Source organism: Tachypleus tridentatus, chromosome 1 (assembly GCF_004210375.1).
Source record: "Tachypleus tridentatus isolate NWPU-2018 chromosome 1, ASM421037v1, whole genome shotgun sequence".
In the NCBI taxonomy this organism is placed as follows: Eukaryota; Metazoa; Arthropoda; class Merostomata; order Xiphosura; family Limulidae; genus Tachypleus; species Tachypleus tridentatus.
Window position 1 is genome coordinate 46,836,297 of NC_134825.1, and position 27,697 is coordinate 46,863,993.

Here is a 27,697-nt window from a genome sequence, read left to right on the forward strand (position 1 = left end):
AACAGCTGCAGGGTAAAAGCAAAGATGTACTTCCTATTTATCATGAAATATCTGGTATAATTACATGTATTTCATCTGCATATAATGATGGTCAAACACGATTTTAGATAATCTTTCGAGAAGCCAATGGAGCAAAGATGCTTCTCCACGGAGAACATTTAGTTGTTTCATGTCGCTGCGGTACTAAAACATGTCGGTCGAATCATTCATCAGACTTAACAGAAGAGATTTGGCGCGCGATCTATTTTAATTCCATCTGCCAACCCCAACCCCCGTGACACAGCAGAATGAAAGCGGATTTACAAGGATAAAAACTGGGTTTTGGTACCCATGGTAAGCAAAGCACAGATAGTCCATTGTGCCGCTTTGAACTTAATTACAAAGAAAGAAACCATTTTCAAAATGATCTAGTGAGGGTATTGATGTTAAGATTTGATCAACTATCATTTACAGCAATGAGTATTCTCTGTTTTCTTCCTAAATATATTGAAACATTTCAAAACTACAATCAACAAGTTCTAGAAAACATTCTCCAGTGGCATTCCTGATGCTAATTCTCTGCACCAAGAGATGGATTGTACATTGCAAGAAAACTGAGACTTTACCAACAACGCTACCAGAAACTCTTCACGCTACTAATTCATATCTCTGTTCCAACATTCACGGTATTCTTCATATTTTATTTGTAGCTGGGGTAACATCTACTTCTGAAGAAACATCACATTCTTCTCTAAGCTATATAAAGACTGATCCTAGTCAGCACTATGACAGAGCAACGTTTAAACGATCTACTTTTATTTATATTCACAAGGACATTTCATTGAACTATACTCTCTTAGCCTATACGTACACAATAGAAGCATCTCGTAACAAAAGCACCCATTGTTTTATCCAGCCTGTTTCTATAAATATAAGAAGTTATTAATGTTTATCTTTTTTATTTAATATTTGGAATGAAAACAAGTGAATCTTTATCGTTTTTTATAGTTTTTCGCCTCTTACATTTACCATGCCTAATCAAGTAATTGGGATACTGTGAAAACAAATTATCTGTATCAGCCACTAAACATCAATATTATATGCCCTTTTTTATTGAAATGTTAAATGCCCTGCATTAAGCAGAAAGCAAAAAAACCGAGTCACATAAAATATTACTTTTATTTTTTTTTTCAAATAATTGTTCGTTTACCTTCAAATGACCTAAAATACGCTTCATTTTTTAAAAATTTTCCCTGAGAGGATCCGGACCCTCTATAACCGCTTGGGAGTCATTGTTGTTAACCCCCATTTTTTATCTACCTTAGATCCACCACTGTTGAAGAAAACTTAATTATACTGTTAATGATAACTAGAGATCCTGACAAATAGACTAACTATTTTGCACCCCTTGCTTTGAATTAGTATTAACTTTCGATCAGAGCAAGCTAACTACTTACAGCAAAGTCAAAATTCAACCTGGTGATGACTATTTTTAATTAAGTATCCTATTTGTATGTTCTTACTATAAAGCTTTGAGTGTACTGTTGTAGCAGTTAGGTGCTATCATTGTTCATGATATTTTAAGCCATGATGTTGGAGGGTGTATGCCTGTAGGAATTTCCTGAGTGAACTTATAATCTGAAGTGCAACGAAGATGTACTCTGACATAATATGAAAAATTAATTTAGACTACATAAATCTGACAAAATTTGGAACATTTTTCAATTTTGTTTTTTATTTTGATATAAAAGTTGAGATGAAAACCTGTGTGTAATATACTCATGATTGTCAAGTACATACTAAACCATTTTATGTATGTGTTGTGTACACAAATGTCCTAGATTTATTCACACAAAAAAATAATATTGAGTTGAAACATTGAGATACATGTGGTGGAATTGTAGTGATTGACTTTGACCATATTAAAATAAAAACATGAAATGGTTTGTGTGCTGTTAATTCAGGAAAATAATATTTTGTGTTTGGACCCAAACTGAAATATTTAACAGCATGCGAAATACACAGATGGAAAGACACATAGTTATTAGAGAATTACATTACATGAACTAAGAACTTGGTGTACCCATTCTTCTCATTGATGTTGAAGAAATATCTTGCAGTTTTAGTAGCTGAGATGTTCGTAGGTTATGGATGACGTAAAGCACAGAACGGTTTCTAGATCTATATTGGCTACCCTTTCTCAAGCATACCATAGGTACTGCTTCTGAGTAATTTTTATTCTGAAATTTGTTTGGTTAGTATATATAGGGTTATTCTTCGACTTTGCAGCTATTATTGGAACTTTATATTGATATTGACTGAAGACGGTAATCCATAATTCCAAAACCTCATGTTAACTATATTAAGTTATAATCTTATAACGTGACATTTGTGTGAATCCCATGAATATAATCCTGAAATAATTTGTTAAATCAGGCATGATTTCGCTTACTTAGAATACATTTCACTTACAACAGCCGGCGGGTTAGAATTATGAACAGAAAAGTTGCAAAACCATTGTAAAGTTGTTGGCCTGATTCTGGTTTGTAAAGTTTATTATTGTAATTTGTCTTACTTTGATAACTAAAAATATTTGAAAAAACTGGGTATGTGAATAGCTAAACTCGCTGATTGGTGACTGTTGCTAAGGTGCAATATAGTCTGGCTATCGTAACTGTCCATACACTGTTTCATACAAAAGCATGTCGATTGCATATTCTCTAGCGTTTGGAACAAACGTTTTCTGACGTCATAGTGATAAGTACTTTCTCCAAGAATGACGTAAAATAGAGCATGTTCTCTGGATCTGTATCGGGCAAATTTTGTAATACAGGATCGGGTTATGATCTGATTAGTTGTGGCTTTTAACTCTACATTCCCAACTAATTCTCTGACCTTGATACTTGTAAATTGCCTCACACCCTATTAAACACAAAGGATTATAGTGAACCTTCTAACAGACATCAGTTCAATGCATAACTAAAGTGTCAGTCTCACAGACTGTTTATAGTCTAGTGAGCACTGTCATCGTTTCCACATGCGACAGAAGAGCCAGGGCACAACTTCAGAAGCTACTTTAGTAATTACCACATCAGGAATTGTTTGTTTGTTTTTTGAATTTCGCACAAAGCTACTCGAGGGCTATCTGTGCTAGCCGTCCATAATTTAGCAGTGTAAGACTAGAGGGAAGGCAGCTAGTCATCACCACCCACCGCCAACTCTTGGGCTACTCTTTTACCAACGAATAGTGGGATTGACCGAAACATTATAACGCCCCCACGGCTGAAAGGACGAGCATGTTTGGCGCGACGGGGATGCGAACCCGCGACCCTCAGATTACGAGTCGCACGCCTTAACACGCTTGGTCATGCCGGGCCCCCACATCAGGGAAAACATCAAAAGAGCTCCACCTGCATTTAGATCAGTGTTCGTAAATATTGCATTATATCTTCAATGGAACATAACAACGTTTTGGGAAAACAAGCGACCTATTGATCCATTTCGGTTTTACACACCTTAAAATGAATTATATTAAAAACAAATTTAAAACCAGCTCTTATCATTCACATTCTTGTCAAGTTTTCCTTAAACTCATTTAAATTAACTGGCACTACAACATCTGATGGCAACTTATTACAAAGGCCAACTACCCCCTTATTAAAATAAAATTGTTTTAGCTGAAGGTGACTCCTACCCTGCCAAAGTTTATATACTTGTGTCTCATAGTTTTATTATTCTTATTGTTAAATGTGAAAAACATATGATGTATCAACACTACCAATTCCCTTTACAATCTTAAACACCTCAAACAGATCTTTTCAACTCTTCTTTTTTCAAGGGAAAACTGAGAGATTTCGGTCTCTCTTCATATGACAACTTTTACATTCCAGACACCATTCTATTAACCTTTCCCTGAGCCCTTTTCAAAAATTCGATGTAATTCTCAAGGTGAGGAGCCCACGATTGGATATAATATTATAAATGTAGCCTAACAATGAAATTATAACCTCTTCAAACTTATATTCAACATTTCTGTAGATAGAACCTAAATTCCTATTTTTCCTACCACTAGCAACAGCACACTGCTTGGATGACTTTAGCGACTGATTGACTGTTACACCAAGATCCATTTCCTTCATAACATTGTTAAGGCTATTCCCATCCAAATTATACACATAATTATGGTAACCCACGTGCATTTATTATAATTATAATCCATTTGCCATTTATTTGTTTAACTTAGTAAGTGATCTAAATTTTTTGTAAATCATCAGCATCCTTTTTATAGGTAGTAACACCAAATACCTTAATGTCATGTGCAAATTTAAGTAATTTATTGACTGTTCCTTCATATATCATTGGCGTAAATTAAAAAGATCAAAGGTCCTAAGACTGAGCTCTGAAGTACCTCACTTGTGACATTAATACAGTTTGACTGAACTTCATTTGTAACAACCCTCTGCTTTTTTCCGTCCAACCACTCTTATATTCAATTTGCTACCTTATTCTTTACACCTATAGAGACAAGTTTGTACAAGCCTTTTATGTGACATCTTCTCAAATCCAGATACACCAAGTTTACACCCTTACCCTCATCTACATAGACAGTAACCTTTCCAAAGAATGTTAAAAGATTTGTAAGGCAAGATTTTCCCTTCATGAAACTATGTTGACTATCGGATAAAAATTCTAAACTTTGTTAAAATATCTTTCCAAAGCATCTTTTAACAGACATTCCTAAACTTTTCTCATAACTGATGCAAGTCTAACTGGCCTGTAATTACTGGGACGATTTTTATCACCTCCCTGAAAAGAGGAGTTACGTGCTTCTTGTACACCGTTCAAGTACTGAAAAAAATAGTAAGTGGCTTACATTTCCAATCTTTAACCTCCTTCAAAATTATTGGGGAAATATTATATAGCTCAGGAACTTTATCGTTCTTTAAACTTCCGAATGTTTCTTAACCAGCTCAGAATTAATGCAGTTTACTTATTTGATCTCGTTTCTATTTATGTACTGTAAAAACCGAAGAAAAACAAAATTTAATAATCCATCCATCCCATAATGATCAGATAATAAACGTTCTTCTATCATCTTTCAAGAATCCAATCCCAACTTTAACATTTTTTTTATTATTAATTTATCTCAAGAAATCCTCACTGTTAGGTTTTTCATTTTCAGCCAAGCTTTTCTCGCACATCCCTTTACAATGTCTTAATTTCTTGTTGGACCAGCTTTTTTGATATTCTGTAATCTCCTAAGTCTCCTGTCATACTAGTCAATTTAGCTTTCTTAAATTTATGATGCTTTTCTTTAATTATATCTCCTAAACTTTTTGTGAGTCATCCTGAATTTTTATTTGTAGCTATCTTTTTATTTCGTTAAGGGTATGTTTACATGGAATATTTAAAACACTATTTTAATCTTTTTTTTTTTCAAATTAATTATTCTCTCTAAATAAGTCAGCTGCCCAATTTACAACAGATAATTTTTATCGCATCCCTTTAAAATTTGTTTTTTGGAAATTTACCAAAATATCATTGTTACTTATCTCCACATGCAGCAAATATGGAGCAATGATCAATTGCACATAAATGTTCCTCGATGTCTACCCTTTCAACTGTTTCTATATTAGAGATATATGGTAGATTTACTTGCAAATATTTTGTTTGATTTCAATGCAGATATTTCAACAACAAAAGAGCTGAATATTAACCAGTCCTCCCACCCAAACACCCTCTAACAAAATAAAAAAGAACAATAAATCTAAAATAGGATTGTTTCTAGTAGGTACCTTGACTAATTGGTAAAGAAAGCGATCCTGAACAGTTTCCAAAAATCTTTCTCTCTCATACTTTGACTTTAGCATTTCTCAATCTGTATGCCTGAAATTAAAAATGTTTTCACCAAATTCATCGGTATCTTTTGATTGTCTGTAATAAATTCTCACTAAAAGTCTTGTCGGTTTTTTATAGTGTCCTGGTGGATTGTGGAGAGCGTGTTATGATTGGTTGGATTATCACTGTTTTGACTGGATGAGAGATTTCCCGTAGATTCAACCAATGGTAGCTACAGGTTACTCACCTCTAATTAGGAATCCTTTTAGTGAGGGTTTAATAGTGTTAATATAAAATGATTTTTTGATTTTTCTTGTCTTCCAGAATTTGTATGTGTCGATGATTCTAGTTTTCTTCCAGTTTATTCTGTGTCCAGTTGACGTGACGTGCTCTGCAATGGGTGAATTTTGTGTTTTCATGAGTCTTGTACTATCTTTATGTTCTGTTATTCTTGTCCCGAGTTTTCTTCCTGTTTTTCCAATGTATGTGTCATTGCAGGATCACGGAATTTCATAGATTGCGTTTTTGAGATTCTCTTTGGTAGGTCGCCGTTTGTTTTTTGCCAGAATTGACCTTAAGATATTGTATGATTTCCATCGGACTTCTATGTTAAATTTTTTGCCTATGAATTTGAGTTTTTCACTGAAATGTTGTAGGTATGGTAGGTAAATGGTGGTTGTGGTGGTGACTTTCTGATATTTTCTTTCTGTCGTGGTCATCTTTAAGGAATTTTTGATGAAGGAGGAGGTGTAACCAATTTGTTTAAAACTCTACAATCTTTTGACGTTCTGCTTCAATGGATGTCTTGTCGCAAATGCTTTCTGCTCTCTTGTTTAGGCATTGGATTATACCACGTTTTATCAAGGTTGGATGATAGGAAAATCACTACCACTACCACCATTTACGGTCAATCCCACTATTCGTTGGTAAAAGAGTAGCCCAATAGTTGGCGGTGGGTGATGATGACTAGCTGCCTTCCCTCTGGTCTTACACTGGTAAATTAGGGACAGCTAGCGCAGATAGCCCTCGTGTAGCTTTGCGTGAAATTCAAAACAAACAAAAGACAAATAAAAAAACATACCTTCAAACAATCGAACATATATTCCACCAGCACATTTTTTGTAATAGTGTAATTTTATCTGTACGGCTTTTGGTTTATATCTTAAGTTTGTGGTGAGCAGGAGTTGTAAGTAAAACTTATTCTCTTCAAGGATTTAAAACGTTTCTTACCACAATATAAATAAACTTCTTCCAAAATTATAGGCATTTGCACTAGAATTTCTCTTGGAAACAAAAAAAGTTAAATATAAGACTGGTGTACTATATCTACAACACGTTCCAGTTATGTTTTGCACTACTGATTTATTTAACGAAAATTCAGAAAATGGTGGTATGATTATACGATCAACGAATATTTTATAAATGCAAAAATCTTTCTAAATCACTCACCTGAAGGTGTCGCAATACCGTAACCTTTGGAATCCAGGAGTCCACCGATTTGCATAAGGTCGCAGTTTCTTTCAATTATGTATTCTATGCTGGTGGATTCCATCAGGAGAGCGTAGTTACCTTTCTTTACCCTCTCAACACCTTTCATATTAGAATCTACAAATACACTGGGCCGTGCAGATTCCATGTAGTTCCACATTCGTTTGAAAGTTGGAAAGTTTGAATGCTGCACAATAACATTTTCATGTTTATATTTTTGTTTTCCTTTTATAATTAGTTAGCAAATATATTAGATGTAATGGATTATTCAGTTTACGTCATCAAAACGCATGTATAAGATAGCTGCCTATTGTAATAGAGGATTGAATACACTGATATAAACGATTTTAGTACACACTTCAGCAAGCAACAAGAAAAACAAAACCGATATACAGCTGTGATTTGAAAGGATTGTATAATTATTATTTGACATTGCTTAGCGTTCTTAGATAGTATGATGCCACCGAAAATTGAGGCTTTGTAAAATATCTTTCAGACTAACATATTTGACTTAAAAGTTAAATATATGCTCTGACTGGACATTAGAAATTTCTAAGGCTTACGGTATCTTTTATATTTAATGACACTGAAAAGCAATGGAATATCGATTACTTGGGGGATTCCAAACTATCCAGAAATAAACATTCAGCAAGTCGTACTCTAACTGTGGTACGGAACTGTGAGAAATCCCGAACACAGAAATCATGAAAAATGTGTGTTAGGTAACAGTATGCAACATAATCCAGAAAGATCTCTGTCTGAAAAAGTGGCATAAGTCACGTATACACAATTTTTGCAATATATATTTTCAGTTGCTTAATGAAATGGATGTTTATGTTATTCCACGTGAAGACATATCAGTCAAGTCACTGAATGCTGCACCTTTGATTTTTTTTTTTTTGTAATTGAACTGTTGAAAAGGATGCTGCTATTATTCTCGTACACAAGATGGATCATGAAAAACCTACCTGGAAAAATGGCGTACTTTGAACACAACAGTCTTACAACAAAGTCTTGAAATGGGGAGTGGGGGATGCTGCAGAGTTATTGTGAAGATGCACAGCTGTCAGGTAGAGAGTGATGTGACAATATGGACTGCAACGTCGCGCGAGGTTCTAATATTTAATATAACAAACTCAACCTTTGTAACACTAGCAAGAGGTAATCTAACTTCTTGTTTAAAGTAGTATGAAGAATACATTTCAGCAAGTCACAATTGGCCATTTAATTTTCAGTCTGTAGCTATGTATATATCACTTAGGGAAAATGTGAAATATTAAGTGTTATCCTGCAGCTCTATTTATAGTGAACGCAGTTAAAAAGAATCTTGATAATGATTTTATACGATCAACTAAAGTCATTTCATAATTTGACTGAAAACATTTAGACCTGAACTGATGAGTTTAATCTATCGAATCTTTAGTAGTTGTAAGATAAAAATATAGTGATTGGTGATTTCGGTTGAGAACAGTAAGAAATGATGCTTTAAAGAAGTTCAAGTGTAAAGAGGTCTTCATTCTAGATTATTGTGATCGAATGAAAAATTGAGAAATAATAGATTGAAGTGTAATTAAGAACTCGGAGAGCTACCTGAGCTTGTGAAAAGTGTATCGTAAAAAATATTTTCAAAACTAAAGCATGATTCATATAAATATTTTTATGCAATCGTAAGTATTATTGCATGAAGCTTAAAATTAAGATTAATAATTTTAATTTATAATTTTCATTGTCTACATGATTGTAACTATCACTATTAACAGAATTCAAACGCTACTGTTGTTACATTCACGTCAGTAACACCTATGTGTTCCTTGTTATTCAAAATAACTGTCAGGTGATCTGTCATGTGAATTGATATACTTATTTCAGTTGTCAACATAAATAAAGAAAACACATTGCGTTCTTAATTATCAGCTTGAAAAACAGCAATGTGTGTATAAAGAGTTCCAGCCTGACAGCGAAACATGCTGAAAGGAACAAGTTGGCGAAACGTCAGTCAAGAACAAGTAATATTAGAGTGACTAATTCACAAGGTGTGGTTATTTAAGATGCTAACTTATTTTTAAAGCACAGGAGAAGAGGAAAGGTAGATCTATGTCGACAACCGTATATGATGACTGATATATAGAGTCATCGTATAGAGTTGTCGACATAGATCTACATGATGACTGATATATAGAGTCATCGTATAGAGTTGTCGACATAGATCTACATGATGACTGATATATAGAGTCATCCTATAGAGCTGTCGACATAGATCTATGTGATGACTGATATATAGAGTCATCCTATAGAGTTGTCGACATAGATCTACATGATGACTGATATATAGAGTCATCGTATAGAGTTGTCGACATAGATCTACATGATGACTGATATATAGAGTCATCCTATAGAGTTGTCGACATAGATCTACATGATGACTGATATTTGAAATATAAGCTCACCGAACTGGACGTGCCTCGATTTCTCATCGTTGGTAAAAGAGTCGCTCAAATATTGGCGGTGGGTGGTGATGTCTAGCTGCCTTCCTCTAGTTTTACACTGCTACATCAAAAATATAGCAGTGCAAGACTATTGATGTGAATAACATATCGGTTGGTAAAACGTAAGGCGGACAAATCACTTCACAATACAGCTAAACACGAAACGTTTATACATTTGGAGAGTAGCCAAAATTATTTCACGAAAAAAAAAAAAAGACAGACTTTTATGGCATGCTGTTCCAGCCCATGTGTCCAAAATTGCGTCTAGTGAATGATAACGCATGACTTCGTCATTCTCAACTCGTAAAAAACTTTCTGAAGAAAGAGGGTATGAAGATAATGGGTCAATAGTTTCAAACGTGTTTGAAAACCATTACAACTGTCGTATATGATCAGAAGATAATGGAGTGGTAAGCATGCTCACTAGAGTCAAGTCTAGTTTAAGATGTAAGTGATGCTTTGGTAAGACACTTGCAGCACGCAATTCCCCTCCAAATAGTACTGGAGCAATAAAGGCAGTTGTGATAGAGTAGTGAATTATAGTATATCCCAGTCGGTTACTGATCCACCCATTTTAAGCATACCACATCCATTAGTTGTATTTGTGTCCGATATTAGCACATAGTTTATTTTGTTTTTGAATTTCGCGCAAAGCTACTCTAGAGATATCTGCGCTAGCCGTCCCTAATTTAGCAGTGTAAGACTAAAAGGAAGGCAGCTAGTCATCACCATCCACCGCCAACTTTTGGGATACTCTTTTACCAAAGAATAGTGGAATTGACCGTGACATTATAACGCCCCGACGGCTGAAAAGGCGAATATGTTTGGTGCGACGGGGATGCGAACCCGCGACCCTCAGATTACGAGTCGCATGCCTTAACCCACCTGGCCATGCCAGGCTACACATAGCTTATAAAGAAACGTTTTCTTATAATCTGATGATTCATAAGCCTGCGAAGTTTTTAATAACATAGCAATATTTATGGGCATGGACTCTAATAACAGTAATTTTCATATAAAATTAGAGGACTGATTATCTGATACTAGTTTTAAATAAATATGAAATCAGAGATTGTTCCAGTGACATGATTTATTAACAGCAAGGCGTACTTTGCCATAACGTGGCTTTAAAATACACCGATTATCCTTGAATTACTTTGATCACTTTTGTATATTCATTAAAAGTATATGTATGTGATATCTAGCTGATGAAAAGTAACACGAGGGCTATCTCCGCTAGCCATCTCTAATTTAGCAGTGTAAGACTAGAGGGAAGGTAGTTAATCATTGCCACCCACCGCCAACTCTTTGGTTACTCTTTTACCAACGAATATTGGATTTGACCGTTACATTATAGGGCGAGTATAGGGCGATTCGAACCCGCGACCCTCGCATCATGAGTCGAGTGCCTTAACCACCTGGCTTGTAAAAATTGTTCAGTAGGTGTTAGAGAAACGAATGGCTATTCATTACTTAAAAGACTCAGAAATATCCTTGGATCATTGTAAAAGAGTAGCCACGAATAAAAATTTCTAATTTATCAACAAAACAAGGCGAAGAGACCAGCGAGTAGGTGATGCTTAAACTACTTTTAGCTTAAACTGAACCTGAAAACAGACTCTGCACCAAAGCTCATTCGTCTTAGCAAAACAAGAATAAGTTTGTTTCTAGCCAGCATACAATTATCATTTAAAGTTAACTTTTTCCGTACGTTTCCGAAATAATGATACAGAATAAGAGATATTTATTGTGAACCTCATCATTATTTTGTTTTAATTATACCAAATAATTATTTTTGTCCAGGCTTTGTTAACAACTTAAAACCCACTGGCAGTAATAACTGGAAAAAAAAAATTAGCCACTGATTTTTCACCCTCCTCATTGATTGACATCTGCCACTCGATTCCTTTAAGGAACATAGGGCTGCAATCATTGCGGTTTCTGTAACAGGTTTTTTTTTAAGTGAGTAGGTTGTTAGCCCACTGCTCTTAGCCGTCCCTAATTTAGTAGTGTAAAACTAGAGGGAAGACAGCTAGTCATCACCACCCACCGCCAACTCTTGGGCTACTCTTTTACCAACGAATAGTGGGATTGATCGTCACATTATAACGCCTCCCCGGCTGGGAGGGGCGAGCATGTTTGGCGCGACGCGGGCACGAACCCGCGACCCTCAGATTACGAGTCGCACGCCTTAACGCGCTTGGCCATGCTGGGCCATTTGATTGACTTAATCAGCTGATAATTTTTAAACTTGTGTTTACTTAAAGGACAGTAAGAGCAGCAGTATCAGTCAAATCCTGGTTCAATTGTGTGGTTTGAAAGTAAAGTTGAGGAGATTGTCTTTAAGTGCAAAAAATTAAGTTTTGAGTAAAAAGATAAAAGCTATTGAGGAACCAAAAGTGTAGCAAAACGAATGTATCATGTGGAAAACTACATTTTCCCTTGACTTGTAAATTAATATTTTTATACTCTATTAGCACAGTCATTTACCTTAAAGAATGCCTGTGTTGATCCTGACCGGAGGCAGCCATACTGAATGGATGTCTGCTTCGCTAAGTCTTCAGCACTCTCTATTGGTGAGGTCATTCGTTGCACGGTTAGAAATGCTGCAAGATTAGCTGTGTACGAAGATACCATGATGAGGGTGAAGAACCACCAGATTCCGGAAACTACTCTTGTTGACATAGCCCTACATAGTACAGTTTTGGATTTAGATGTTGCAACCAAAGTTACTGTTATGTTGTTCAATTAATCTTAATAAGTTAAAGAGAAACAGAAACAATAAAATATTGTTTAACAATTTTGATGATTCTCAAGTAAATAACAATGAACTTAAATAATTTTGTTTTATATAGTACAACAAACATGCTTATTCATAAACATATAAAATCATCAAATCTAATGATTGCAAAGTGAATTATTCAGCGATATCAAAACCGTTTGGTGACAAAAAAAACTGTTTATTTATCATGAAGTAAGACACTCATACAATCATTGTATGTCTGTACTCTAAAGCTGCCTGATGAAAATTGTAAATTTCACATTTGAAGATAATAAGATAAAATTGAAGACGATTAAGTAAAATGGGTAACATTAAAGTACAATTGGCGACAATGCAGTAAAATTGGCTGACAAAAATAAATTAAAATTATCTAAGGATAATAAAATTAAAATATCTGTTGGTTATAACGGCCTTTGATGCTCAATCCATTTCATGAAAATAACTTCGAACTGTCTAATAACAGCAGTGCAAATGTCGGTTATTTGAATGTTTGCTTAGCTCTTTATATTGGTGAGGACATTCTGAAAACACTAAAATAGACTGCATACTGAACTTTAAGTAAAATTCACTAAACGTTTTTCAGGTGAAAATCTGAATCTTTATTTAGATATATACAAGAAAAGTAAAAAGAATAGAAAGCAGAGAGTTTCACCAGGATAAACAAGAATAATCAAGTTAAAACACAATAGAATTTTAACCATTTGAAACCATTATCCATCATGGTGGTGCGCGTATGCAAGAGCCACAGAAAGTCAAATAATTAATTTAATATTTATTGTTGGAGTTTAGAAATCTAGATATTTCAATGGAAACAGATGGAGAAGTGGAGTAGCCAGTGTCAGTTCACCCTCAATTTTAAATGTATCTTGAATTGCATTTTTCCTAGTGAGACTTTTCTAAACTAATTTTTAACTCTAAAAGAGGAAACAGATTTAGAATAGCAACAAACTCAAAACCTTTTTTGTAACAGTTCAAATTAACCAGAGGGGAGTTGACATTTAGAAACATTAAAAACAACTACTTTTTACCAACAGTACTCTGGTATGTGATTTCCTTCAAGCCATCCTATACGAAATCCAATTATCCCTATTTTAGCCAAACTTACTAAGAATCGAACACAAGAAATCGTCATTTTTATTTATTCTAACTTCTAGATATAATATTTTAACAGCTTTAAATATTCAAATGTTTCTGACAGTTTCTTTTTTCTAATTGCAACTAATTTCGATATTTAAGGTCGCTGTTGATAAAGAAGTGACTGTAAACTAACTCGCTTAAATATTTTTATTTAAGGAAAATAAAACGAATTTCAAAAACATCTTTTAAGTTTTTAATTTATTTACGCAAAGCTAAATAATTGGCTGTGTTTCACTTTGACCACAACGAGGAATCGATAACAATACAAAACTATTGATTGTAGAGTAAAACTGAGGACAGTAAAATAAACCATCTATTCCATCTATTGATAATCACAGAAAGCTGCTCAATGGTAAAAAGTAAACAGTACGATAACAACAACCTTACAAAATAAAACTGATTGTAATACAATACGATTTTGATGACAACAAAATGATGTTACGACAATAAGGTGAAATATTTGATAATAAAATGGAAATCTGACTGTTGATACAGTAAAAATCGTCAAAGGACGATGTGTAAAGCTGATTCAGGATACTAGTTAAACTCACAGTAATAATATAATAACTGTTTGAGAGCAATAAAGTAAACGTTGCGGTGACTAGTTAAAACTACAATGCAGCAGAACTTTGATGAAAACAAAGTGAAACGTCTAAAGATAAAATACGGTTTTGTTGATACAGTATAATAAGGTAAGAACGATGCAGTAAAACCGTTTCAGAACAATAGTAAAACGAATATCGCAGTAGAGTGAAACGGAAGACAATAAAATAAACCCTTCTGCTTCTAAAAATGTTAATTAGTGGGTCAGCGGTAAGTTTACGTACTTATAATGCTATAATCCGGATTTTGATTTTTCATAATGGACAAAGCGCAGATAATTCATGTGCGCAAAAAAACAACAACAACAAAACGAATCAAAACAGTTTCTAATAAAACACGTTAATGTAATGATGTAGCACCGTGTGATAAATAACTGAAATGGTTCAAATAAAATATCCAGTAATGTTTTCTAGTTACATTGAAAACAAAATATATGTTAAAAAACTTCTAGAATAGATTCTCACATAAATAAGAGCGTATAGCCATTTTATAACAATTCATAAAAGTAAATTAATTTGTCAGAAACAAACGACATGTTAATGCTGTCTAATAAGCTATAACTTCTTATTAGTAGAAATAATTAAGCACCACTAACTTTAATAGTATAAGGTAATTTCAACTTGAAATAGTTAGAAACAACTAAATTCTGTGTGTTTTGTCGAATTAATTTGTTTTGCTTTTTGTCAACTTGATTCAATAAAATGCTTAGATAGATATGATGCTACGGTAATAGTTACACGACTAAAAATTTCATTGGAAAAATGCATCTAGTTTGTCACCTTGGTGTGACTTCACACCCTTGCTGTAAGAGAGAGCCACCAGTGAACCACAAAGTGTTGAGCAGAGTAAACTGGTTCTCCAGGGTATCAGGGTGAGGGTCACAGGGGTGAGGATTCGTCCACTCATATGGACTAAATCTGGCTACAACAAAGAGAAAGAGACTGACTCCAAGGAAAGCTGTCACCATGTACACCCAAACTTCCAAAGACAGAGGGGACAGGAAGGAAAACAGTTTCGGGACTTTCTTGGTAGGTCGTTTAAAAAGGATACTTATTCCCAAATTCATGAAGGGCATGGTAAAGTCGACAGCATCTTCTCGTTCGTATGTGACAGTCAGATCTACTACTGCTAAGTCTGCTTTCTAAAGACAGAAAAAAATATAGAGGTACATAATATTTCAATAAACTATCATAGGAGAATAGTTAATAACGCGAAATTTTATAAAGTGACCCAAATTTATGCAATGTTTTTTAGAAAACAAAAGGTTAGTTATTTTATGTTACTAGTCAATAGTTTCATGTAAAGATACAAAAGAAAATGAAAGATAAATTACTTTATGTTTAAAGTCAACGGTTTCATATGAAAAAACAACAACAAAGAAAGTAAAAGGTTAGTTACTTTATGTCTAAATCAACGGTTTCATATAAATAAACCAAAGAAAAAAGTTATTTTATATTACAAGTCAACTAAAGAAAACAAAAAATTAGCTACTTCATGTTCCTAGTCAACAGTTTCACGTAAACATATCAAAGAAAATATAAATTACTTTATGTTTCAAGTCAGCGGTTCCATATTAAAAAACACAAAGAAAGTAAAAGATCAGTTATTTTATGCTCCAAGTCAATGGTTTCACATTAATATACCAAAGAAAATGAAAGGTTAATTACTTTATGTTAAAAGTCAATGGTTTTACATAAATATACAAAAGAAAATGACTGGTTAGTTAGTTCATGTTGAAAGTCAATGGCTTCACGTAAATATACCAAAGAAGTTACAAATAGTTGTGGTGTATACTGAAACCCCACACTTCGCTTTACTGTTTGCAGTATGAACTTCTTGTAACTTAATGATAAATCAATTTTCTGTTATGCTTATTACTATCAAGATATAAGAATAAAACACGCTTTAATCTTCATATCAAGAAATATGGGAAATTGTCAAAGTGTAACAATTTACATATTTTAAAAAACAAAAAAAACATTAATGTGAGGCTCTTCAGTCGAACTTCATCGTTGGTGAAAAGTTAGTTGTTTTGCGTTTCAAATCATCTTCTTTTTCACAAACAAAATGTGTTTAATTCTGAAAAAAATATTAGACCAACACCACGATTATATCTAGAGTAAGTAAATGAATTATTTCAATCACAGATTTATTGACAAAAGTAATCGTTTTATTATTTTTATTGTTCATTGTCATTTTGACAAACGAGTTTAACCTGAGTTTAGAAATATTTTTGTCAATATAGATAATTAAGAACTCACCAAAAATCTGTATAAAAAACAACAAGCGATGTTTAAATACAAACCCCTTCTATTAGCTCGCGAATCATGCCGTTCCATTCTCCCCATTCGTTCTTCTTCCCATAAGTGCGATCGGCCACTTCTCGAAATACGTACTTAAACCTGAGAATTTTCGCAATCTCTTCGATCAGATCAACACAGTAACCTTCGTAACGGTTATTATCTTTTAAAGTAACACCTTCTTTTAGTGATATGTAAGGCGGATTCTAGAAGATAAAAATGAAAATTGTTTAGACGTATAAAAAGTTAAGATTTATTTAGCGCCATAACAAGTTTTATCTATTTTATTTTATACACACACATTTATATAAACTGTTAACGAAAATGATTCTACACAGTGTTGTTCCAATAAGTGTTAAATCAATACATATTTTCTTAAAGTAAAAAAAAAAAAAAAAGATTTCTGACAAGAGAAATAAATTGAGATTGTTCGTAGTTAAGCGTAAGTCCCCTGCTGATACAGCGGTAAGTTTACGAATTTACAACGCTAAAATAAGAGGTTGGATCCCCCTCGGTGGACTCAGCATATAGCCTGATGTAGCTTTAATATAAGAAAACATAAACACATACACAATCAATTAAGCATAAAACTGTACTATGATTTATCTGTGCTCTTTCTACTGCAGGTATCGAAACCCAGTTTCAACCATTGTAAGTACGCAGATAACCGTGGTACCATAGGGGGGTTTCAATATTTCCATCAACACCCAGTATCCTGGGTCATCCTCTGAAGTACTTATCAGTCACAATACTAGGGAGATATGTCAGTCAGTACTTTTAATTAAATATAATTAGCTAATGATTTATATCTGACTTGCGATAGCTTTAACCGCTTCAGAAAGGGCGCAGCATGGCCAAGTAGTTAAGGCACTCGACTCTTAATCTAAGGGTCGTGGGTTCGAATCCCCGTCGCACCAAACATACTCGCCCTTTCAGCCGTGAGGGCGTTATAATGTGACGGTCAATTCCATTATTCGTTGGTAAAAGAGTGGCCCAAGAGTTGGCGGTTGGAAGTGATGACTAGCTGCCTTCCCTCTGTTCTTGCGTTGCTAAATTAGGGACGGCTAGCGCAGATAGCCTTTGTGTAGCTTTGCACAAAATTCAAAACAAACAAGTAAGCTTCAGATAGGTCGATGATATAAACTTTTTAACTGAATGTAATTAACTAATTAGGTTTATATCTGACTCGTGATAGGCTTAACTGCTTCAAATAGAACGATGATAAAGGCTTAGATCTGGGAGAGAAGATCCCAGTTAGGTGAGGATACATCTGTTCTTGATCATTGAGTGTTTCCTTCAATGAGGCAAGTACTTCATAAACTTAGCATCTGACTCCTGATCAATGGTAGCACGTGACCATCACTAGCGTAACGTATAGTACATGGCAATACAGAAAATTGACAGCAATTAAAGTAATCAACTATCATTATAAAAAAGATCAAGAATGAACTGATCAATTGCATTTATGTTGAGCTTAGTTATGAAAGGCTCTTTGTTGTTATAACTCGCGTTGCGTTTTATTTTGAGTTGATCTAATTAACAGCAACGGTGTTTTATTTGTGTCTGGATAATATAAACATTAATTTCTCATGTCTGAATCTAAATGACGAGTTTCTTCTACAATGATGTTTAATGTACACAGCAGTGGCTGCCTTCGTTAAAATATGCCTTGATATATAGAAGTATAATTAAATCTTTGAACTATATATGTAAAAACGGCTGATTTGAGTTGAAATTTTTTTTTATGTGGAGGTGCGAACAATGTTTCGACCTTCTTCGGTCATCGTCAGGTTCACAACCCCCTTCAAACATGTGGTCACCTATCGGTCAGTTACCTCTTTCTTTCTTTATGAATTTATTTTTACAACATGATTTACCTTTAAATTTCACCAGAGAAAGCTTTACGTTGAAACATAAATTAGAATTTGTGTTCTACACACAATATAACTCATCTGCTTTCACCAGTTCTGCTGACGTAATCAGTGCTGTAACTACCACTAAGACAGACGAGTCAAATTTCTCACTCGTGTAAAAGTTCGCTTGTCTTCTGTCTTTTCTTCACTAATTGAACAGTTATCCGTTTGTTAGAAAGCTTTTCCAAAACGTCCATGTGTAAAATGCTATACTATAAATGTGTGAACGGTAAATAATTTCATGTAGTTCTTCCCCAGACTCTGTCCATCTTGGTAATACAGCAAAAGCTGACTTGAAATTAGCATAAAACAATAAAGTACTGAAGAAAAATAAAATAAATCAACCGCATGCCAGGTATGTATATCAAAGTGGAGTTTGCTTTGTTATTAGTTATACTCGTTACTTGTAGAAACAAAACAAGCATTTTATCCGTACCGAAACGAGATATGTGGGATTACAGTCTAATAAGAAAAATATACTAATTTCTCATAACTTACATAGAAACAACTTGGCTGCAACATTTTCACAATATATATATATATATTTTATAATAGAATAGCCTATCAGCAATTTTGTCCCAAGAGGATCTTCTTGAGAGCAATACACTCATAATGTAAACAGAACACTTATTATTTCATCTAAGAACAATGTACTAGCTATGGTTTTTGTCTCTCAAGAAATAAAAGTACCAACAAAGCTGTGACCCGACATGACTAAGTGTGTTAAGGCGTGCGACTCGTAATCTGAGGGTCGCGGGTTCGCATCCCCGTCGCGCCAAACATGCCCGCCCTTTCAGCCGTGGGAGCGTTATAATGTGACGGTCAATCCCACTATTCGTTGGAGTGGCCCAAGAGTAGTGTAAAACTAGCTGCCTTCCCTCTAGTCTTACAGTATTAAATTAGGAACGGCTAGCACAGATAGTCCTCGAGTAGCTTTGTACATAATTCAAAAACAAACCAACAAAGCTGTAGCTAACAGTAGTTTGTTTAAAGAGTACAGCTCACAAAGAGTGTTATCTAAATACTTTATTTTTTATCTTGTTTTTAAAGAACAACTCACTGTTAACGTTGTTATAACCAAAGTCTTGTTTTTTAATGAAGCTTTGACCTCCTCGAAAGCTTTAGTGGAGTTTCCAGTAATTCTTATTCCTACGTTGAGGTTCCAGTCTCCGACCTAAATAAGCAGTGAGACAAACAAGGATCCAGACAACCAATAATTATATAGTGAAACATTTCACTGCACTAGGCTTAATCAAAATTTTACCATGCTCATTTACTAAGTATACACTAATATAGAATATGAGAAAAATTGTTACGAAACTAATTATAAAACATTCCCTGACAAACTAGAAGAAACGAGTAAAATGTATGTAACTATCTTATATTAGTAATAACAAAATGTAAAAATAAATTATCGAGAAATTATTCGTATGTGAAGAGAAATCGGCCCTGCTGTACAAGTGGGATTACGCACTTATAGAGTCGTTTAAGATTCAAAATATAATATTCAATGCCATTTTCTATACTGAGACATCAATTTTATAATATATGCCTACTACATAATACATAAAATATAGAAGAGTAATTATATTTAGGCGAACGTTTCTTTCAGAAACATTAAAATTTACTGAAGTTTAAAAATCATATGTACAAATATATAGTGACAACTTTGAAAGAGGTTAGAGCTGTATAACTTAATACATTTACATTTAAATAATTTTTGCTGCAAAAACACTTCAGTGTTTTTAATTAATGTGTAGTAATTATTTTCAACTAGAGAAACGTAGTATATGCACACGTTTTCGCATCAGAATTGGACATAAACTTTTATTTTTAAATTGGAGTTAAACTTTAAACAGAAAAGTAACTTTTGTACTTTTGTTGAATTTTACGCAAAACTCGAGAGATATCTACGCTAGATATCCCTAATTTAAAAGTGCCAAACGAGAAGGGAGGCAGCTAAACAGCAATACCCACCGCCAATTCTTGCATTACTATTTATCAACAAATAGTGGGATTAATCGAAACACTATAACACCCCCAAAGCTGAAAGGGTGAGTCTGCTTGACTATTGTTTAGATTCCATAATCCACAGGTTGTGAATCAAGCGCCTGAATCTCCACGCCATGCCAGAATAATAGGAAAGAAAACCTTACTAAGTTCGGTTTGAAATTTTTTAAAACCTTACTTTACTTAAGTAAATTACAATTGTTTTGAAGAAGCGCTAGGATTTCTTAAAATTATTATTTTTTGTTTGTTATTTAAGTATTTCAACGTATAAGTTCGAGCGACATCTAATGGTTAGTGTATCATACTTTGGAGTCATGCGTCTCAGTTTCGAGACATGTCAGTGATAAATATGCTTAACTGTTTCAGCTGTGAGAGTGTTATAGGAATGACAGTCAATTTAACTATTAAGTTAAGAATAATCGACCACTTATGATCCTCTAATCTATAGTTCATAATCAGGAACATCCATGTCAGAACAATAGTTTCTTTAAACTGACCTTTTAGCGCATTCAAGTTTATAATACATTTACTTATTTCTCATTGGTGCAACAGTTATTTCGAATTGAAACACCTGATTGTTTTGTAGCTGTTTGATATAGGAAATAATAGTTGATAATAAAGAATTGCAATGTACTGTGTCTAGAAACAGGTGCTTGTTTTGTTCTTCATTTGAGCAAAATAAAATTTTGAAAAACCGCACTGGGATAAGGAACACATAAATATAGGCTCTGCATGGCTAGGTGGGTTAAGGCGTTCGACTAGTAATCTGAGGGTCGCGGATTCGAATCCCGATCGCACCAAATATGCTCGTCCTTTCAGCCGTGGAGGTGTTATAATGTGACGGTCAATCCCACTATTCGTTGGTAAAAGAGTAGTCCAAGAGTTGGCGGTGGGTGGTGATGACTAACTGCTTTCCCACTAGTCTTACACTGCAAAATTAGGGACGGCTAGCGCAGATAGCCTTTGTGTAGCTTTGCTCGAAATTCAAAAACAACAAACAATAGCATAAATATAAGACTTTTCCTACCTCTTGAAGACCTGCATGGGTAAGGTCAATTAGTTTCAGATTAAATTCTGAACGAAATCCGTACTTATCGAATTTTATTTCTCCAGTCAACCCTCTAGCAGCAATCTAAAACAAATGCACAGGTTGTCATGAAATAAAGAACAATCTGACAAGAATGCAGAATAAGCTAACTATACTTGTACAAAAAACCTATACACTATCCTGAGTAGTTACAATTCCTGACTTATGTAACTATTAGTGATAAAAAACATTTTGTAAACGTAAAATGATGTAAGGATTGTAGTGCCAAAAAGAATATAAAAACGAATACAGGGATAACACAGCTATACATAGGTAATCCCTACATAACTTTCAATATTAAAATTTAACGCTAAACTGTAAAACGCAAGAGTACATACAAAATGTTTATGACACTTGTCAGTTCTTGGTTACACTACATTGATGCCTACCTTAAGATAACCGTGATATTATGATAAACAAATTGCATCCCAACACTCAGAAATATATAAATTCCAACTGCAATAATGTTAAAGTGAAGTATACATTTTATAGTGGTATAACGTTATAATTTAATATTGAAAGTTATATCGTGATGATCTAAGTATAGCTGTGTCACCTCAATATTCTTGTTTGTATTATTTTTGGCATTACCGTCATTTCACATTAACGAAATGTTTTTGTTACTTATTTTGTGTCATTTTGACCCTGACTGAAAGATATTGTATTGTATAAATGTGTGTAATAAAACTTAATATTATTTAATACGGATTTTTTAAGTCCATCATTTCATATATAATATAGGGTTTAGCTCCCTAAAGACACTTATTGTATAGTGTACAAAGCATTGAATATTCTACATGTTTAAGTTATTTAATGCTCATGTATTATTGGCTGGTAATTCTTCTTTCACTCTATACTTAAACGTTTCAAATAAACATCAGATTTCTGTAAAAGAACCTAAATCAAAGTCCTAATGTTTGTTTGTAATTAAACACAAAGTTACACAATAGTCTATTTGTGCTCTGCTCTCCATGGTTATCGAAACCAAGTTTCTAGTGTTGCACGTTCACAGACAAACCTCTGTGTCACTGGGAGGAGAACAATGGGTAATGATAACATCGTTTACACTACAATTATATTTTAAAAAATTACTACTAGTTTTTACGCCTAAGCGATAATATTGTGCTCTTCTCAGAAACACATAGACTAAATTTAGGTTTAAACTGACGTTAACGATAAAATAGTTGTAGAGTTATCACAACTGAAACAAGAAGAAATACGAACAATTTGGTTGGTTGGTCACTTTCTGGTTTGGTATCATAGCTACGGTTTCTTGCCTTGTTTTTGGGTTTCTTGAATAGAGAAACAAATGAAAGTGAATGACAATCATCTTTTAAAGTAAAACTCCCTGTCATTGTTTATGTTCAGCGTGCATATTTGTATTTTGCCTATTTAGTTTCCTGTCCATCCGTACATAAAGAGCCTACCGACTCCATGGAAGATAATTTTACGCGGCAAAAGTGAATAAAATATAAAACAAGAAATTACAAGTACAATAAAAAAAGCCACTAAATAAGAATTTATTGTCTTTCTTTACTGTTCGATCACCTATTCTCATTGAGAATGCGTAGACGAAAAAATCGTTAACTATAGCATTGAACCTTCTATCAGTACCTAAAAAAGTAATGAGTAATAATATGTTTATGCTATCATACTTTACACATACTTAATAGGGAAATACATTTATCATTCTCACTTGAAAATAAAAGTAATGACATATTTTATTTAGGTAACGGAAACTGCTAATATCCTGTCTTTCTTTTCGTCTCAAAAGTCATTACATAGATCAAACGGAGTAAAATGAAAAGTAAAAATAGGAAACATTAGGCTCTCCTCCATGTTTAAATATAATTAAATGATAATATTGGAGAAAGATAGTTGATGAGACGCAATTAATACTAACTTCTGTTACTAACTACTTAGAGCAAAAATAAAAAGTAACCTGATAGTGAGTATAATTGTTTAAATACTATTTTCTCACGTTTAAGTTTTTAGAATGCATTGTTTTGTCGGTTACGTACCCTTGCTGTTAACATAGTCGTAAATTATTACTCACTATTTATTTCCTGTAGAGTGAAAAGAACAGTAAAAAACAGCAACAAATGGGAAGTGGTAGAGAATTGTTAGTTATGGATAAAATATGCAAATAGAATTTCCGTTTTCACAGTTGTTATTTTTGTTTGTTTGCAAGACCACCTCTATTTGCTGTTTTTATAAGAATGATTTTTATGAGATTATTGATTAAATTAACTTGTGAAAATAAGAATACTGAATTACGTATGAGTAAAGAAACAGATGTGGAGGAATGTCCGGAGTTTTGGTATTTTAAGATATTCTTCTCTGACATAGATCACGTGCGTTTACGTCTATACTACGTTAGACGCCTAAGTATTTCATTACCGTGAAAGACAGTGTCTCACATAGACGTGCCAGCGCTTGGCTACTAATTTTCCTTAGATGAGGAATGATTTTACTGCTTTGAGCTGTGGTCGCTATAACATTTGTAATTCAAGATAGCTTAAAATCAATCAAAATAGCTACGAATTTTGTTGTATTAGTATAGTAGGTAACGTAGTATTGTAAAGACGCAAATGCGATTGAAGAATGTTTTAAATGTTTAGTAAACTTTGGACATGAAAGAGTAGACCGAGGCTTTTGGGTTTAAACAGAAATTTTCTCGAAGCTTCTACAGAGTATGTTGTCACGTGCTTCATACGAATTGTATTAGCAGCTTAATTCGCAACTCCCATTAGTTGATATAAAATACACTATCATTTTAATTCACATCAAATGTTACAACCCTTTAATTTATTGGTTACAATAGCGCTATACTTTTCAATGTTTGTTCTAATAATATTAATTAGAAAATGATTGGTTATGACTCACAATGTCGCACTGTTGTTATAACTCCTTATAACTGAAATAATATATATATATATATATTACAATCCCAAGTGGTTGCTATAATTGCTCAATGTGTGAAATACTATACATGCTACAAGTTCTAATTTACAAGTATGTATTTCACCCAAAGTCACGTTTATGTTACAATTGTTTGAGGTGAGAGATTGTATCTTTACAACTCTTAATCATTGCTACAAGTACTGTTTCACCAAAGTCATGGTTAAGTTAAAACTGCTCGAGATGTGAAAGACTGTATCTTTAGATCTCCTAACCATTGCTACAAGTATTATTTCACCGGAGTCATGGTTAAGTTACAAGGGCTCGAGGTGTTAAACACTATCTTTACAACTACTAATCATAGCTACAAGTAACTTTTCACCAAATTCATGTTATAATAATTTGAGATATGAAATCTTATCTTAATAACTTCTAATTACAGTTGAGGTACTTATTTCGCCAGAATCTTTTTCATGTTACAACTATTTGAGGCGTGTGGCACTGCAAATTTATAACTTCTAATAATCGCTACAAGTGTTTTTCTTATAACAAAGCTATGTCAGGCTATCTGCTCAGCCCACCGAGGGGAATCGAACCTCTGATTTAAGCGTTGTAAATCCGGAGACATACCGCTGTGCTAGCAGGGGGCATCGTAACAATATAGTGTCCCGCATATAAGTACTTGTTGGTCCCTATACAACTTAGAATTTCACCTATGATTCAGAGAACAGTGAGGCTGCAATTATTTAACGTAGTTATGTCGGAGAAACATTATTTTTAAATGGTGAACTGAAAGTCTATATCTTCATCTTGCATTTTGGAGTGGCTATCTATAAGATACAGTAATTCATGGCCTGTTCATACTGTGAGGACACTGCATGGTTTATAGGAAAATTCTAGTGTAAGTTCACATCACTAAAATGTTGATACCACAAGATATTAACTTTTATTAAGGTATTTCAATAGTTTAGTATTTTACGGAACTGCTCTGGGAACACAATTATTTACTAAGGGACAATTTGATTTGAACAACAGTTTTTTTATTAGTTCATTATATAAGCTTAGATATTTCTGACCCCTCCCACAAAAAACGACATAGATAGTCACAAAGTTAGTTACTTGCTATATCTAAGGCGAAAAAATATATACTAGTTGTTTTTTGATTCATATTTTGAAACCAGTAGATTAAATTACAAATCTATTTGCTATTTAATAGGCCTATTTTCCAATGCGTGTTTTGATATTTTGTTTTCGCATGCTCTTACATCTAAAGAATTTTAAAAATGTAGGTAAAAATAACTGCTTCTCTGGTTATTACAAATAATTTTATTTTCAAACGTACTGACTGTGTCGTGATCCTTAATAACTAGGGTGCATACCGTCCGCATGTAATTTACAATGAAGTTTCCTTGACGCCAAGGTTGCTCTGTTTCACAAGAGATGGCGGGAAAGTCAATATGGTGTCCTCTTCTGTCTATTTCATGAAGAGCAAATGCAAAAAGCTTGACTGCATCGTACATCAGCGCCACTTCACTCTACAACAGAGGAACGTTACAAAACGGGGAAATGAAACAAGTTCATATCTTTACTGCTTAAATACTTTCTTAATTACATAGTAAACACGTGCAACTTTTTGTTACGTAATTTCAAATGAAATGCTGCATGTAATAAATATTAAAGCTTTCTTGACATATATTAGTGGTTTATTTTAATACTACATAAATTTCATTAACTAGCTTACACATAAAATGTTTTGAACTTCATTAACCAACCTGTATGTAAAACGTTTGGAATTAATGTATTAAGGCTTAGAGTAAATTAACATAAATTTTTGTACATTTAGTTATAAATCAGAACAGAAGTTGAAGGCTACTCTTTTGACGAACGTGAAAAGTATGTTTATTATGTATGCATTAAACAGCATGCTGAACAGTGTCAAACCGTTTATAGAATTTAATAAACAGGAAAACATGTTTACCGCTTTTAGATGTATATTTTTAGATATAGTTATTTTTGAATGAAGCACAAAGCTACACAATGGGCTATCGGTGCTCTGCCCACCACGAGTGTCGAAACCCGGATTTTAGCGTTGTAAGTCCGCAGACATACCGCTCAGTCAGCGGGGAGCTTTTAGATATAAAGAAGAATCACAAAGTTTATAAAGTAGACACATTCTGAAAGTAACTCCCAGACACTAAAAATAAGAACCAAGATAAGGGTGATATTGGAGGTTATATTAATTATCCATAAAAATCTTTACATGGTTATTCAGTTGTTTATCAGGTGTTATCTGGTTTATTCTATAAAGTATACTTGTTGTGCGAACAGTTTATTGTAAAAACTGTTTAACATAATACTTGACATCATTATTTAGTATGTTAACATAATACTTCATATCATTACGTAATATGTTAACATAGTATTTTATATCTTGCTTTAGATTTTCTAATGTGAGCGTGAGAATGTAAGACTAGTCCATTCTGCGTCTCAGAACCCAGAAACGAAGTTTCAGTCGCGTGTACTTCCAGAAAGACTAAGGTGAATGACCTTGTTATTCTCTAGGTCATCAACAGTATAGATACATGGGTTCGGCAGGGCCATATGAGTTAAGGCTCTCGACTCGTAATCCGAGGGACGTGGTTCGAATCCCTGTCACACCCAACATGCTCACCCTTTCAGCCGTGGCCGTGGGGGGCGTTATAATGTGGCGGTCAATGCCACTATTCGTTGATAAGAGAGTAGCCCACAAGTTGGCGGTGGGTGGTGATGTCTAGTTGCCTTCCCTCTAGTCTTACACTGCTAACTTAGCGACGGCAAGCGCAGATAGCCCTCGTGTAGCTTTGCGCAGAATTAAAAAACAAACAAACAGTATGGATAGTACTTTATCTTCAACGTATTTACACTGAGTTCTCAAAACTATACTCATTATACGTACTTATTAAAATTGTTGTTCATGCAATACTTTCAATCTTTGGGTAGCACGTTGTTATGAGATTTGGTGCGTATGAATATCGTTGATAAATGTGAATGTCGCAGTCGTAACGTACAGCCGGAACTTTCCTACATTAACTTTCAAATGATAACAAATTGATGCATATTAAAAGTATTTAATTTCTATATGTGTGTCTTGCAGTAACGAATTAAGAACATTTAGGCCCTGTGCATTATGGAAA

At 33.9% G+C, this 27,697-nt stretch overlaps 1 protein-coding gene across 2 annotated transcripts in view; it reads right to left on the reverse strand.

Moving 5' to 3' along the window:
- Window positions 1-27,697, reverse strand: part of LOC143247576 (glutamate receptor ionotropic, kainate 2-like) — a 158,256-nt gene that overhangs the window by 11,328 nt on the left and 119,231 nt on the right. The window contains exons 7-13 of one of the 2 annotated variants that reach the window (XM_076495878.1): window positions 25,904-26,059; window positions 21,564-21,668; window positions 19,587-19,700; window positions 16,619-16,819; window positions 15,093-15,454; window positions 12,282-12,480; window positions 7,267-7,492 (exon numbers count right to left, since the gene is read on the reverse strand). In XM_076495878.1, coding sequence (XP_076351993.1) covers window positions 7,267-7,492; window positions 12,282-12,480; window positions 15,093-15,454; window positions 16,619-16,819; window positions 19,587-19,700; window positions 21,564-21,668; window positions 25,904-26,059 — 1,363 coding nt within the window. The remainder of the gene's footprint in view (window positions 1-7,266; window positions 7,493-12,281; window positions 12,481-15,092; window positions 15,455-16,618; window positions 16,820-19,586; window positions 19,701-21,563; window positions 21,669-25,903; window positions 26,060-27,697) is intronic. The other variant, XM_076495887.1, reaches the window with a different exon arrangement.